Genomic DNA, 15,869 nt, shown 5'->3' with positions numbered 1-15,869 from the left:
AGAATTAACTTCAGGTCACCATCAGTCAAAGAGAGTAACATTCCATCCTTCCAACGCACTACAGGGTACTATTCTTGATTCTTCTCAGCCATATACTACTCTGCCTATCCAATCGCCACCCTTTAACCATATTACCAGCTTCATCTCATCCCAATTTGATCCGATTTATGGAATAATAAATTTAGTTTAATCCTTTATCCAAGTGTAAGCAAACAAAATTTGCGCCTGAAGTATCTTCAAGACTGAGGCAACTCGTTGGAAAGGTGGACCAAGCTCTCATCACTCCTTATCTCAGTATCTCCCATAATGCAAAGCACATCTCCTTGCAGAGATACTGAGACAAGGAGTGATGACAGCTTGGTCCACCTTTACCATGAGTTGCCTCAGTCCTGAAGTTATTTCAGGCTCAAACTTTGTTTGCTTACACTTGGATAAAGGATTAAACTAAATTTATTATAGTCTGACTAAGTGGAAAAAAACTTCCAACATCTTTGTATAAATCCAGAGTAATTTAATAATAAGGTGTACACCTTTTGGCAACTCGTATAGGTAAATATGACCTCTCCATTGCTTCTGTCTTAGTATCACCACTTCTGGGTCTGGCTCCCACTGAGGAGACCTCAATAAAAGTCGAAACCGGTCTGGGTAGTGGCCCTTCCCTTAATGCATAGCATTATACATGTCTGCAAGGAGATGTGCTTTGGTTTATGAGAGATACTGAGAGAAGGAGTGTTGAGAGCTTGGTCCACCTCTACCATGTGTTGCCTCAATCCTGAAGATATAATACTTCAGGTTTCAAACTTTGTTTGCTTCCACTTGGATAAAGGATTAAACTAAATTTATTATAGTCTAACCAAGTGGAAAATAAACTTCCAACAAATTTATGGAATAATGTTCTGTGCAATATTCTGCCAAATCTATTTGCATGTGATCTTTTCATGTGTTGTTGATGCAGGTTGGAAGATGCTCATTACATTAACAAAAATGTTAATTTATAAAATGTTTGAAGACAATGCACAGAATTATTGTACAATAAAAAAAATACAGCAAGCAGAAAACTTATTTACAAATAACAGAGGAAAAGTACTACAAAAAAAAAAACACAGTTGGAATGAAAACACTGCTCCTGAGAATAAACAAATGTACCTTAAGGCATACAATACATAAAATTATTTACTTGGAGGAGGGGGTAGTGGAGTCAAATTAACAATTAGGTATCAGTTCGAGGAAGCGTAGAATAATAAGGAGTTAGAAAACTGAAGTCAAAATTTAATAATACTCATTTTACCTAAACTGAGAAGAAATTATTGCAGTAAACAAAACAGAAAATATCAATGGAAATTCAAGAATGTGTAAACAAACACAAATAAGATTCATTCAAGGATAGTCTGGTAGAACTAATGCCATTATTACCTTTTACAAAGTATTACATGGAGAAAAAAAAAATGTTTATACTTAAGAATGCAACTCTGCATTATTTTCCTGTAACAAATATCTTAATGACAGATCATTATGAAGAATTTTTGTGTGTTCAATTTAGTCTGAAAGTTTGGTGATAAATGAAAGAGAGAAATTCCATGTGGGTATGAACCAGCAGTAAATGGCAAATTTTTAATGTCATTTATCTAATGACTAGGTGCTTTGAAGACTATCATTATGTAATATCTTAAGCATATGAAACGTTTTGTACATGTTAAAGATGTAAAATCTTTTGCTAGTTTATTCAATTTATTGCATATCAATTCTTAGTTGAAGTTTTTACAGATCTTTTTCATCTTTTAAAAATTTTCTGGTGATATCATGTAATTAACCTGCTTCTTGGAAGAAGAATCTATTCACTTTTCCCTAACTCTATTTAACATTTGTAGGTGAAAAAATTCAATTAATCAATTCTTATATTTATGATAAGTTTTAAATATTTCAAAAGTTTCAATTACTTGTTTCGTTAGGTACTTTTTTATAAGTATAAAATATCATTGAATATAGAATTTAAGAATTACAGTTCATGAATTGGTTATTTAAAATTACACTCCAACACGAACACACTTTCTTGTGCTTATGTTCATAAGTATAATTTTTCTAAAGATGATTTTAAATCACTCCACCCTTCGAAGTTCTCATGATTCATAGTATTTCATTACTAGTTAACACTTTATTAATATTCTTTGCTTTTAACATGATGTCTCCAACTGAAAGTACTGAATAATAAAAAAAAAAGTTGGATTTGAATTTCCGTGATAAGCAGCACACTTATTATTATTTGACTCCTTTACTGAGTCATCTCGATCGTCATTTGGCAAAAAATAACTTTCATGCGCTTACTAAGCATCGGTTCACTTTATGTCTTCTTTTTAGCATGGGATGAGATAAATCATAAGATCCACACATGTATTATATTAAATGAGAAAAAATATAGTTTTTCAAACTAAGGATGTATATATTTTTATACACACAGATACACCGCTACACAATATGTAACTGACACTAATACCAACTGGCAGTCGCCCGTGACGTACAATATGAAATATGTACGAATATAAGCTTAGGACTGTTTTATTGCGGTGTTGCTATAAGAAAAAGAAAAAAAAGAGAAAATATGTATAGTTGTTTAAATTATTTACATAAGACAATTATAATTATATCCGAAAACATATTAAAAATTTTAAATCAACTAACATTAATCTTTTTTAGGGCATGAGTTTTGAAAGGTTGATAGAAAAACCATACCTTTTTCCAAATTTAATAGGTAATCCAGTCGATTAGCTACAGACTGGACTGGTACAGAAATTTACGTTTTTTTAAAAGCATCTTTTAAGTTTTATAATGAAAAATTATGAAATTCTGTTATTTTAGTCGGCATTTCTGTTTCTAACACCACCCAAATTGAAACGCTACCTTTACTTCACCGCTTTTCAGATATTACTCTTCATTTCGGAAGTTCCAACCTACGCATGCGCTATGAGTAAAATATCCTACGATAACTTCCGGACTTTTGCGCCGCGTCATGCTAAAATTGGAAAAACGAGCGTGTACCGCTTGTTCTTGTGTTTTACTAGTCATTTGTAATGAGTGTTTTATCATGTCATACTGATTGTAGGAATTATCAGATTTATATAATGTTTGTACAAGCGGTTATCCTTTTAGTTAGTACTCTTGCTTTTCATGCAGCAGGTACGATTTTTTTTTTATAAGCTAGTGTTTTCATATTACAAAGCTCTGATTTTCCACTTATGGACATTTCTTATTTATGTCTTTAATTAACGTAATTTGCAAACAAATACTCTAACATGAAATATTAATTTCACACTGCTCCAAGATTGATGTCTATTCAGACACTTCCTACCACCTTTTTCATGTCTAATCTGAATGCTTGAAGCAAGTATTGATGGTTTGCTTGCACAATACCAAAGTTCCCCGTTAACTTGTTGTAATGGATGATCCACCACCCATTTCTTTGATGATTATCTCCTAAACGTAGGTTTGAGTTCCAATATATCATTGCTCTTCATGCAGATCTTTCTATTGAATGCTAAAGCTTTTTTTTTTTTTTTGTTACACGCATCATGATTTGTACGGGCCTCATTCTAAGTCATCTTGCATACGTCTTTCTGAATTCTTTCGTTATAGATTATATGTACTGTCACTTTTCATCCCAACCACCTAAATCTCATTTATCCCTAGAATCTTTCAAAATTGTAGTTGTGAAATCACGTCCTCCTTTTCCTTTTTCACTTATCGATTTTTTTCTGTTTAGTTATCATTGCTTCATTTTCAAATTAGAGAATTCGTTTCATTCATTTTTAGATGGCCCTCACTAAAGAGCGTTTGATATTATCATCAAACTATATTAGCTTAATTTTTCGAGCTCTCTTTATAACCACCAGTATCCATTGATTGTTCATGAATTTGATAGTCAGTCCCAAATTTATATTGACAAAAATACATAACTTTGCATATTAAGATTTAAAACTGCATTCTCCTTTCTCAGCTCCTTGATGTCTGCAAATTGGTATGAAGTGTCTGACACTCATCTTTACATTTCATACTTAAAATGTTTCATCTGTAAGCCCCATATCTTCAAACAGTCCATTAAAGAAATACCAAAAACAGGTCCTTGAAATGCTATGCTAGTCTTTCTCATCATGTTCATGAGCATGGTACTTTCTGATATGTCATTAAGCAAGTATACCACTGAATTCATCTTTCCTTTATAATGCATTTAAGAGCTGTATTATTTATAATGTACATATGTATTCAAATATATGTGATCCTTATTGAAACCTCTTCAGATGCCTGATAACTCTTAAAAACTAATGAAATGCAAATATATGCTGCCTCTCAGGAAAAGTGGAAAGCAGTTGATTTTAGTATCAATATAATCACTAAGTATAGTGACATTTTTGGAATTCAGTAACATCAATTGATCTTGGTGTCATGTATGTATCAAATATTTTATTTTATTTTTTGCTTATATTAGCTTGGTTATACCTTGAATGACGGCAATGTAATTGCTGAACCAATCAAAATTATCTTCCATAAAGATGTGAGATATCTTTAAAGATAACCTATCTTAGTCTTCAGCATTGAAAAATAAAATTAAATGTTTAATTATTATTACAAGGTGGTGTAATGGAGTCTGATTCATTGCAAAAAGATACATTACATAATCTTCCCAACTCTATTTTACTCGTTAAATGTGTATTTTTTAAATTGCCAGTGTTTTCTGATTAGTTTTATTTTACTGGAGGGGAAAACCAGTTTTTGGTAGGGAAAAAAAAATTCTCTATTCAGACCAACTAATGTGCTTTTTGTTTTTAAAAAAAATCCCTCTATAAAGATTCTTTGCAACATTCAATGAGAATCACTTTTTTTTTTCCCCTCCAACCAAAGGGTGAATATTGGGTTGTCTTTACATTTGTATACAAAGCTACTGATGTTTAAGGATTCCAGTATTTCTCTCTCTTTCTGTCACAAGCATTAGAATTATCATACAGGATCCACTTCCTGGTTACACAGTACTTAAATATGTTATCTATAGCATCCATTATTTGTCCATTTCACACGCACATCATTAGAAGAATTGGACTTCATAAAAATTAAAGATGCTAAAAAATTATATTTTTGGTTTAATCCTTTATCCAAGTGTAAGCAAACAAAGTTTGTGTGGGATGTATTTTTATGACTTCATGTTTCCTAATCGTACCCTTCGTAGGAGCCTCCGTAGCCTCTGTCAGTATAGACAAAGCCCTTTGGTCAGAAAGACCTGGGTTCAATTCCCGTTAGTGACATGATCTGGTCTCTTTCAACTAAAGGTGAGTTAACCGGTCTCATATGAAGGTGGAGCCCTCCCACCAGTAACTTGGGTTTTCATCCTTCAAAACAGGCAAACCTGAGAACACACACACAGCTACAGTCATAAAACATACTACAGCAAGGAAGGCAACAGGAAACTACCTTGCTCATAATCATTAATATTAGTATTAATATTAATGATTATGAGCAAGGTCTCATATCTCTCTAGTATGGTAGCATATAGCTATCCCCACCAACTGTATAGCTGAGGGGATAGGATAGAATTGCACCCTTGCACAGTTTCTAGAAATGACTGAATTCTCTCTCTACCATGAGCTGTAAAATCTCAATTATGCCTATGCTGTAAGATCTCCTGAACTTTTTCTGTTATATATGTTTCTATTGCATCTCCTTTCTTTTATGTTATTGAAACTTTGAAGACTGTTCCTCTCCTCATCCCCCCAGTATTCTCATATACACAATTCCATAGGCCAAATATAGTCTTCATTACTCTCTGCTGGATCTTTTTAATAGATTTGCAATATGGAGTTGTAACACATGTTGCCAAAGTGAAGATGATCTGACTTGTGCCTTCTGTCTAGGTTTGGTAGGTATCCTTGGTTTTTGAACTTGGAGGCCTTAGTGTTGCTGTTTTCTATACCTGATATACACTATATCGACATGGGTTAAGCTAATATTAATACTAATGTTAATAATATTAAGCTTAAATATTAAGTAGCACTTAATATTTAAGTTTCCATTTTAAAAATTTTATGGAATTTACAACCGTGTTAAAAAAAACTTTATTATCCCGACGTTTCGATCTTCACATCAAAATCATCATCTGGAGCGTACATAAGTATACAGAACAAGCTGAGTTACATCATTAACTGTAAGCTGGAGAAACAATGATTTGATCACATGTTATTCTACTGGTGTGACCTCTGGTGAAAAAAAAAAAAAAATTCAAAAAAAAAAATAAATAAATAAATAAAAATAAAATAAAATAAAAATTTTTTACATCAAGCTAAATTCTATTTTTACAATGACAGGAATAAACATTCTTTTAGATGGTTTTCTTTCAGGAACAGTTGGTGTCCTATTTTTAGTATTTTAGTCCTATTTAGGAGCCTGTGTAGCTCAGTGGATGTGGCGTTTGCACACCACCGCGCTAGGCCGCACGAAGGAAGTCTTGGTTTCGAGTCTAGTCGGTGACTAGAGGAAATTTTTCTAAGCCTTTTTTCGACCGGTTCCCGAGTTAGTCGATCTCTGGCACGGGCAAGCAGGTTTTTCCTCCCGGAAACTCGGGTTTTTCGTCCTGTAAACTCAAGAAAATCGACCGTAGAACCCACATTATTTCAGACATTAAATATATTGTGTTAGGGTTAGAGACCACGAGATGGCGGCACATTTGAGCCGTCTCTCTTCACTGCGTACCGCTTAATTAGTGATAGCCTTGGGCCATCTGTCTCTGATTGGGTACCAGTGGAGATTGAACTGCCCACTCAGTCTCCAAAAAGTTAGATAGGGCTAAATGGCCTCGCCTACTCCCGTATATACGGGAATAAAAAAAAAAAAAAAAAAAAAAAAGGCGTTAGCTGATTTTTTTTTTTTTTCAATTCCTATTTTTGATTTACAATACTGAATTTTCTACAGTCCTGTTTATAGTTGTTCTTGTTGGTGAGGAAGGTCGAATATATAACTTCCATATGTTTGGGATTTTTAAACCATCATTGTTGTTTAGATTGGGGTGGTTGCTGATAATCTCGCAGGCTTCCTTGAAGTTCCGTTCATACCATGTTCTAGTGTGATGTAGACAGCTGGTGGTTTTCCAGTCAATTATGTGTAAGGTATTCAGGGCATGATCAGAAAGGCCAGCTTCACCATAATTATTATATTTAATGTGTTGTTTATGTTCTTTTTGTCTAATAGGAATAGTGCGTCCTGTTTCTCCTATATATGGTATGTTGCAAGTACAATAAATCCGGTATACTCCAGGGTGAGCTAGTGGAGGGAGTGGGTCTTTGGATGAGTTGAGTAAGTTTTTTAATTTTGCAGGAGGTTTAAAGGTGGCTTTGAGGTTGTACTTTTGTAGTACTCTGTTTATTTTGTCTGATATTCCTTTAATGTAGGGAATGGTTATAGTTTTACTGTAGTCTGGTTTGTCTTTGTTTTTTATTGTGGTTTTGTAGAGAATTTTGTTTATAGTATTTCGGCTGTATTCGTTTTTTTTGTAGGTTGTTACTGATAATTTTAAACTCGTCTTTCAGTGCCTGTTCACTGGAACAAATCGTGAACAGGCAAAACCACCAGCTGTCTGCATCACACTAGAACATGGTATCAACAGAAATTCAAGGAAGCATGCGAGATTATTAGCAACCACCACAATCTGAACAACAATGATGGTTTAAAAATCCCAAACATATGGAAGTTATATATTTGACCTTCCTCACCAAGAACAACTATAAACAGGACTGTAGAAAATCCAGTATTGTAAATCAAAAATAGGAATTGTAATACTAAAAATAGGACGCCAACTGTTTCTGAAAGAAAACCATCTAAAAGAATGTTTATTCCTGTCATTGTAAAAATAGAATTTAGCTTGATGTAAAAAATTTTTGATTTTATTTTTATTTATTATTTTTTTTTTTGAAATTTTTTTTTCCCCACCAGAGGTCATGCCAGTAGAATAACATGTGATCAAATCATTGTTTCTCTAGCTTACAGTTAATGATGTAACTCAGCTTGTTCTGTATACTTATGTACGCTCCAGATGATGATCTTGATGTGAAGATCGAAACGTCGGGATAATAAAAAAGTTTTTTTAACACGGTGGTAAATTCCATAAAATTTTTAAAATGAATGCTGATCACCGTGTAACCCTAAAAGAAAGGATAATATTTAAGTTTGATAGTAAATTCCAGGAATAATCTTTATATTTGCTGTGGTATGATTTTATATATACACTCCCTGTCCAAAAAGAAACCGAACTTTTTGAAATTGGAAGAAACTAGTGGTGCCACCTGTTGTATCTTTTTGTTGTTGAAAGCAGCAGCCTTCATTAGTGTTGTGTCAACTGTTTATGACATTTGTTTCATTAGAAGCCGAGTTATAGTGCCAAGAGTGACAGTGTGTTTTGACGAACGGTCAGAAAATGAGTTTCAAACAGAGAGCTGTGATTGACTTTTGTGTTAAACTTGGTAAAAGTTTTACTGAAACGCATCAAATGCTTTGAAAAGCATACGGTGATAAATGCTTATCTCGTACTCATGTTTACGGGTGGCTTAAGCGATTTCAAAGTGGTCTTGAGACGACGAAAAGCCAGGCCATCCAAAAACTGGACTGAGTGAAGTTAACATCCGAAAAGTGCATGATTTCATCAAAGAAAGCTCGAAATTGTCTGTGAGATTGATCGAAGATGAATTGGGGATTCCAAAATCAACTGTACACAACATTTTGACCGAGAGTTTTGGCCTTTGTAAATTGAATTTGTGGTTTGTTCTCCACAAGTTGACTGATGACCAAAAAATGTATTGAATTGAACACTGCAAGAAACTCATTAAAATCGCTCATACGACTCAACTTCCTTGAGTTAATTGAAGGTGAGTTAGCTGATCTCATATGAAGGTAGCAGGTTTTTTTTCAACCAGAAACTCAGGTTTTTCATCCCATGTACAGACAACTCAGTCTTCAGAACACATGCAATTTACAGACAAAAAATGCTGTTGTTGGTGATGATGGGTGGTAGATAGTGTTGATGATAGTAGTTGTAGTAGGAGAATTAAATAGTGGTGGAGTTGTATTTAGTGAAGTAGAGTAGATTGTCCTTCTGTGATGAGTCCTTGGACTCCCTGAAGGTGTCATATAATAATAATAATGGCATGCTGTTGGTGGGGGCTAAGAAGATGTTGCAGATGCATCTTCCTTACTATGTGAGTTTTCTGTATCCTAGGAATGATAAGATGTCATTAGAGAGTTGTGGTATTATGGTATCTACAAAGAGTAGATTGTTGTTATTCTATGGCTGATTATTGGATGTTAACTGTTGAGATAAATTGATGTTTTAAGTTTGTGTTGTACTAATATTGCAATAACCTGATCAGATTAAAACCAAATATGTTAAAAAGTTTAGTTTATTATTATTATATAATCTTAATGCATAACATTAGACATATCCGCAAGGAGATGTGTTTTGCATTATGGGAGTTACTGAGTTAGGAGTGTTGGTAGCTTGCTCAAGCTTTGCAGGGAGTCGCCCTGGTGTTGTACCACCTTACCCCAGTCCTGAAGATACTTTCAGGTGCAAAATTTTATTATTATTATTATTGTTGTTGTTCCGGGCAACTCCAAGGAGTCGACAGACTCATCGAGGGAGGCCCTAACATCATGTCAAGAACAACTATTCGGCATTCACACAGTATCTATCATACCTTGCCTTGAACTCATTCATGGTCGTAGCACCCACAACAGACTCTGGAAGCTTATTCTACTCATTCACTACTCTCCAAGTAAAAAACCTAGCTCTAACACCCTTGTCAACCACGCTCTTGCCCAGCTTCCATTCATGGCCCCTAGTCCTCCCACCACCAGTCATATTTTCAAAAATATCTTCTGGATCAATCTTATAGAAACCCTTCAGTAATTTGAATGTCTTAATCATATCACCCCTCCTTCCCCTATCGACCAATTTCTGCAACTCACAAATCTTCAACCTATTCTCATAAGGTTCATTCCACAGACCTGCTATCATCTTGGTCACTTGTCTCTGGATCCTCTCCACTTCCTCCCCATCACGAAGAAACCCTGGTGCCCATAACTGGGCACAGTAGTCCAGATGGGGTCTTATCAAGGCTCGATACAGAGGAACAACAACTTGTTTGTCTCTGCATGTTAAAGTATTTTTCAGAAGCCAAGTGATTTGGTGAGCTGTTTTAGTCACTTTTGCAATGTGCCCCCTAAACTTCAATTCCCTATCCACCAACACTCCCAAATCCCTGGCCTCATCAATCTCCTGGAGTACGGCTCCACCAATGCGATATACTGCTGCTTTTCTTTTCACCCCAAAGTGCATAACCTTACACCTTGGCACATTAAATTGACATCCATTTTTCCTAGCCCAGTCCTCCAAACTATCCAAATCATCCTGTAAAATTTTGACATCCTGTGCACTCATAATTGCTCTACCCAACTTTGCATCATCAGCAAACAAGTGAACACTTCCTCTCAAATCCTTTCCTATACCATTGATGAACAAATTGAAAAGCAGTGGTCCAAGAACAGAGCCCTGTGGCACTCCACTAGTCACAAGCCATCTTTTAGACTCCACTCCTGAATAAACCACTCTCTGGTATCTCTCCTTCAACCACCCTCCTATCCATCTCACCAACCCTATATCTATCCCCATCTGCTCCAGTTTACTGATTAGGGTTCTATGTGGTATCCTATCAAAAGCCTTGGCAAGGTCCAGTAGTATTACTGTAAACCCATTACCCCTATCCAGTTCAGCCGTCACTGTGTTATGAAACGTGAGCAAGTTACTGAGGCATGATCTACCCTTCACAAAACCATGTTGTCCCCCATACAATATCCCATTTTCATCTATCCTATCCTGTATTCTTTTCTTGACTAATTTCTCTAAAACCATGACAATGATTCCTGATATGCTAATCGGTCGGTAATTTACAACAGCAGTCTTGGAACCACCTTTATGCAGTGGAACTATTTTCCACTCTTTCCACTCCCTTGGGACTAACCCAGACCCGAGACTCAAATTAAACAAAATGGTGAAGGGTACTACCAATTCTTTAGCTGCTTCTCGTACGACACGAGCTGGTATACCATCCAATCCCACAGATGTATTGACATTGAGGTTATGCAATAGACTACTCACCTCCTCTTCATTCACCACAATTCCTGTATAATCTACTGGTACATTCGTTTCTGCAATGTCACCACCTGGATGATATATTCTTGCAAAGTGCTCACTCAGTAACTCAACTATATCAACTGATTCAGTTACCTTCCTACCATCAGCATTCTTTAAAATCATTCTGCCATGTACATTTTTCCTTTTACTTGCTACATATCTAAAAAACTGTTTAGGATTCTCTTTAGCCTGCATGGCCAATGTTCTTTCGTAATCCTTTTTTGCTTTTCTTACCACACTTGTTACCCTTCTGGCCTGCGCTTTATACCGTTCATGTGCCTGCCAGTCACCTTTCTCCTTAAATTCCCTCCATAGTTGTTTCTTTTTTTGCAGCTCAAGCTTAATGGTGTTATTCACCCATTTAACCCCTAGTTGATTTATTATTCGGACTCTAGGTATGCAGTCAGCCATTGCTTCATGCAAACACTTTTTAACTACCTCCCATGCACTATCAACATCCAGCCCTTGCAGTTGTACATGCCATGGCACCGAACCAATCAAACTCCTAAGCTTGTCATACTTTCCAGCCCGATAATTCCACATGTACCCTGTCTTAATTGAAAATTCTACACCTTTAGCCACCTCCCAAGTCAAGACCCTATGATCACTCTCACCGATTGGTGGCAATGTGGTCATATTTGTTACAGCCAAATCCTCAGATGTAATTACTAGGTCAAGCACTCTCTGATCCCTAGTATTTTCCATTACATACTGTCACAAATAGTTATCCCTTAATAACCGCATAAAATCCAATTCCTTCCTCCCATATGTCCTCTCCTCACTCCAATCAATGCAACCATAGTTGAAATCTCCCATAATAATCACCCTCCTTCCACTCATTTCTTCTATTTGCTTGTGCATACTGTCACCACCATCTTTTCCATCACCTGGTCTATAGCAGCACCCAATTGTATATTTAGTTCTGCTAGCCACAATCTCACACCAAATGGCCTCAAATGTGCTCTTTTCTCTATCCTGCAATTCAACTTCTATTCTCCTTGGCTGCAGCTCATCAGCTATCATCAACAATACTCTTCTCCCCATTTTATTCTCCCTGTCATTCCTGAACATACTATATACCCATCACATTCAATCCCACTAGCTATATCATCTACAGTCGGCCATGTTTCACTAAAACCAATAACTTGTGGCCTGGAAGTGCCAACCATGGCCAAAAATTCTTCCTTCTTGTTCCTAATACTCCTAGCATTAGTGTACATGAATTTAAGACTCCCATTAGCCCCAACCCTACCTTGATGCCTTATATTAACTATCCCACTCTGATTTGTTGTCCTTATTTGCTCAGGCATATTATATTCATTCTTACATTCAGCTGCCTCCCTAAGGACTGTATATCTACTCCCCCCCCTTAATAAATCTAGTTTCCCTGAATTTGCACATCCACCACATTCAGCAGCACCTTCTCAAGTCTTCTTACACCGTAACCATTCAAATGCAAGCCATCCATCTTATATAGATCCTTTCGCCCATCGAACTCACTCCACACATCCACAAATTCCACACCACTCGTCATACATAACCCACGCATAAAGTCATTCGCAATTATGGCCCTCCTTTTAAACATTTCACTGTCATACTGTGGCAAAAGACTAATCATTCTAACTCTCTCACTCTTTTCTTTTGCTACCTCAAACAATTCATTCAGGTCCTCTATCATTTCCATTTTGTCTCCTTTCAAATCATTCGTACCTGCCACAACAATCATTTCTTTCACCCTTTCCTTTTGCTCTCTAATAGACTCAGTTACATCCGTTATGGTTGCACCAGGTTGGTACGATTTTGTCAAATCCTCTACTATCACACCTCATACTAACGAGCCTCCGTACAGCACTCTATCCTTCATTTTGTTCATGTTCACACTCATACGTCTATTTTTCCTGTCATACTTTTTATTATTGGCTGGTTCATTCAGTCGACTTTTGCTCATATGCTCTAGCTGCTGTTTTGCCCTTTGTATCGCACCATTCAACAACGCGATCTCACTCATTGCGTCTATCTCATCATTTTTATTCTCAGTAAAACCATTAATACTATCATTCACACTCTCACAATTCTCTAGTACAACCTCGCTGTTTCTTGTCATATCCCTATTTTCTTCATTCTGAAGTTTGACAAAAATATCGCACTCACGATCCGAAATACTCTTCAATTTCTCATTCTCCCTACATTTTCTACACACATTCACTCCTTTATTATCATCTAACCACACTCCGCAAAGCGTACATTTCGCAGCTAGTACACTGAATCATCTCTTTTAAACTACCGTTCTTTGATAAAGATGGCGAACTATCATTACTGGCCGCCATTTTCCTTCGTACTGGAGTCATACTTACTTGCAACGTATTTTATCAAATTATAAATTATAACACACCAAAAACACACAAAAGATGCACTAAGAGACGCAAGGCAAACAAAACTACGCAATATTAAATAAATTTATCAACGATAACTGAAAATAATGCTTATCTTATCCGGAGCTTTCATGAACACTACACACTAAGAATCCCTCTAGCGGCGACAGCCCCAATAAAATATGTTATAAAGACACACAAAATACTCTAAAAACACGAAAATCGTTCTAATATACTATAAAACCAATTTTCTAAGGAAAAACACACACAAAAAACACCAACAATCACCAATTTTACACGAGCGCTAAATTACACCGACCACTCACCATATAACCTCGAACTCAATAATCCCAATAAAACTTTGTTTGCTCACACTTGGATAAAGGATTAAACTAAATTTATTATGATCTAATTAGAATTTAAAAAAAAAAGAGAAAACATGCACAATACAAAATTATGGGTATAAATTGCTATTTTTATATTTAAGATTTACAGGGTGTTCGGGATAAATTTGACAGTTTCGTAAGGAAAAAGAAAATCTTCTTTGTATCTATTAAATTTAATGAATTGACAAAAAACATTACAGGCAGAGTTAATTACAATACTATCAACAAGATTTACTCAAAATAACCACCATTAGCATCGATCACAGCTTCAATCCTGCTTCGGAACCTCGAACAAGCTGATGCTACAGTCTCCCTGGGAAGGGCCGCAAAAACTGTTTTAATTTTATCCATTAACTGGGCTTTTGTATTACTGGAAGTGCGATTGGTGTCTTTTTCAACTGCGCCCCATACAAAATAATCCATGGGGTTAAGGTCTGGGGAGTTTGGAGGCCAAACATTTGGACTGGTGAAGTCGTAGAAATTTTCAGACAACCATTTTTGACTTTTCCCAGAGGTGTGGCAAGGGGCCGAATCCTGCTGCCATACATACGGCCTACCATTGGCTACCCTTGTTATCCAGGGCTTGACTACAGTGTTTAGCAACTCCACGTAGCCATCTGAAGTCAACCTGAGGCCCTCTTGGAAAAAATGCGGAGGCATCACATTGCCTTCAGAGGATACACATCCGAAAACCATCACAGTTTGGGGAAATTTAGTCTGCATTACACGAGGAATGTCCTTTGTACTGTATGCAAGCCATCTGTTATTCTGCGTGTTGTGTTTTTGATCCTGGCAAAAGTTTTTCTCATCGGAAAAGAACCAGATTGTTTGTGGTTCCGCAGGATGTTTCACTTTGCTTAGAAGTTTCTTCGCGTTTATCAAACGTTTTTCACGGGCCTTTTCTGTAAGCAGCTGACCTTTGCGGTGCTTGTATGAGTAGTAGCGGAGGTCTTCATTGAGTGCAAGCTTCATAGTAGAGGCTGCAACATTCATTTCACGTGACAAAGCCCGAATTCCAATGCCAGGGTTCTTCAACACCTGTTCCTGCAGATTTGCGAGGAATTCTGCTGTACGAACGCAATCAGATCGTCTGCTAGGGATCTTTCTTCTTGCTACATCCTCGTAGTCACCATTGCAAGTCTCTAGTTCATGCCTGATTGTTTTTACTGTATTCAGGGAGCATTGGGCAGCAGTCGAAATATCCTTATTTTGATGGCCAGCACGAATCATCATGATACAAGTTATTCTCTTCCATGATTCAGGTGGGTTCCAGCTATCCATCCTTTCTGACATCTTGTATATGAATGAAGAAGGGTCCAACCTTTTAAATGAAGAGAAGTGTGTGTTAATACATGTAACTTACGGAAAAATATAATTCATTATAAATATGTCAAATTAATCCCAAACACGCTGTATATCATCTTCATCATTGGCTTGACAGCCTACTTGGGCCATAGCATTTTTATTGTAAACTTCTGCTAGCCTTCCTTATTCATTGCTGAGTTCCTCCAGTTTTTAACTTCCAGAACCTTAATATCCTGAATCACTTCATCTTCCCATCACAATTTAGTTCTTCCAATTTTCCTTTTTCCTTCTGGCCTAGCATTGAGTATCTCTTTAAAAACTATTATTATCTATGCGTATAATATGCCCTGCCCAACTTATTATATTGATTTTAATGTACTCAATGTCTGGCTCATTAAACAATCTGTGTAATTCATAACTATCTTTTTGTCCACACATCCCATTTTCTTATACTGCTCCAAAAAATGTCTAAGAACCCTTCTTTCAAACAGACCTAAAATGTTTCATCAGCCTTTGATAATACCCAGTTTTCAGAGGAATAAGTTAATACTGGACTTATAATCACTTTGTACATTTTTGTTTTTCTTG

The 15,869-nt window shown here is 36.2% G+C and overlaps 1 protein-coding gene across 1 annotated transcript in view; it reads left to right on the top strand.

The window, feature by feature from the left end:
* Nucleotides 1-2,999: 2,999 nt before the first annotated feature.
* LOC150097561 (stromal cell-derived factor 2) overlaps nt 3,000-15,869 on the top strand; it is a 112,843-nt gene continuing 99,973 nt past the window's right edge. The window contains exon 1 of the mRNA XM_090407327.1: nt 3,000-3,171. Coding sequence (XP_090263453.1) covers nt 3,066-3,171 — 106 coding nt within the window. The 5' untranslated portion in view covers nt 3,000-3,065. The remainder of the gene's footprint in view (nt 3,172-15,869) is intronic.

This window comes from Typopeltis vanoorti, chromosome 17 (genome assembly GCF_054136105.1).
Source record: "Typopeltis vanoorti isolate ZY-2024b chromosome 17, IOZ_Tvanoo_1.0, whole genome shotgun sequence".
NCBI lineage: Eukaryota > Metazoa > Arthropoda > Arachnida > Uropygi > Thelyphonidae > Typopeltis > Typopeltis vanoorti.
This window is presented reverse-complemented; position numbering and strand designations above follow the sequence as displayed.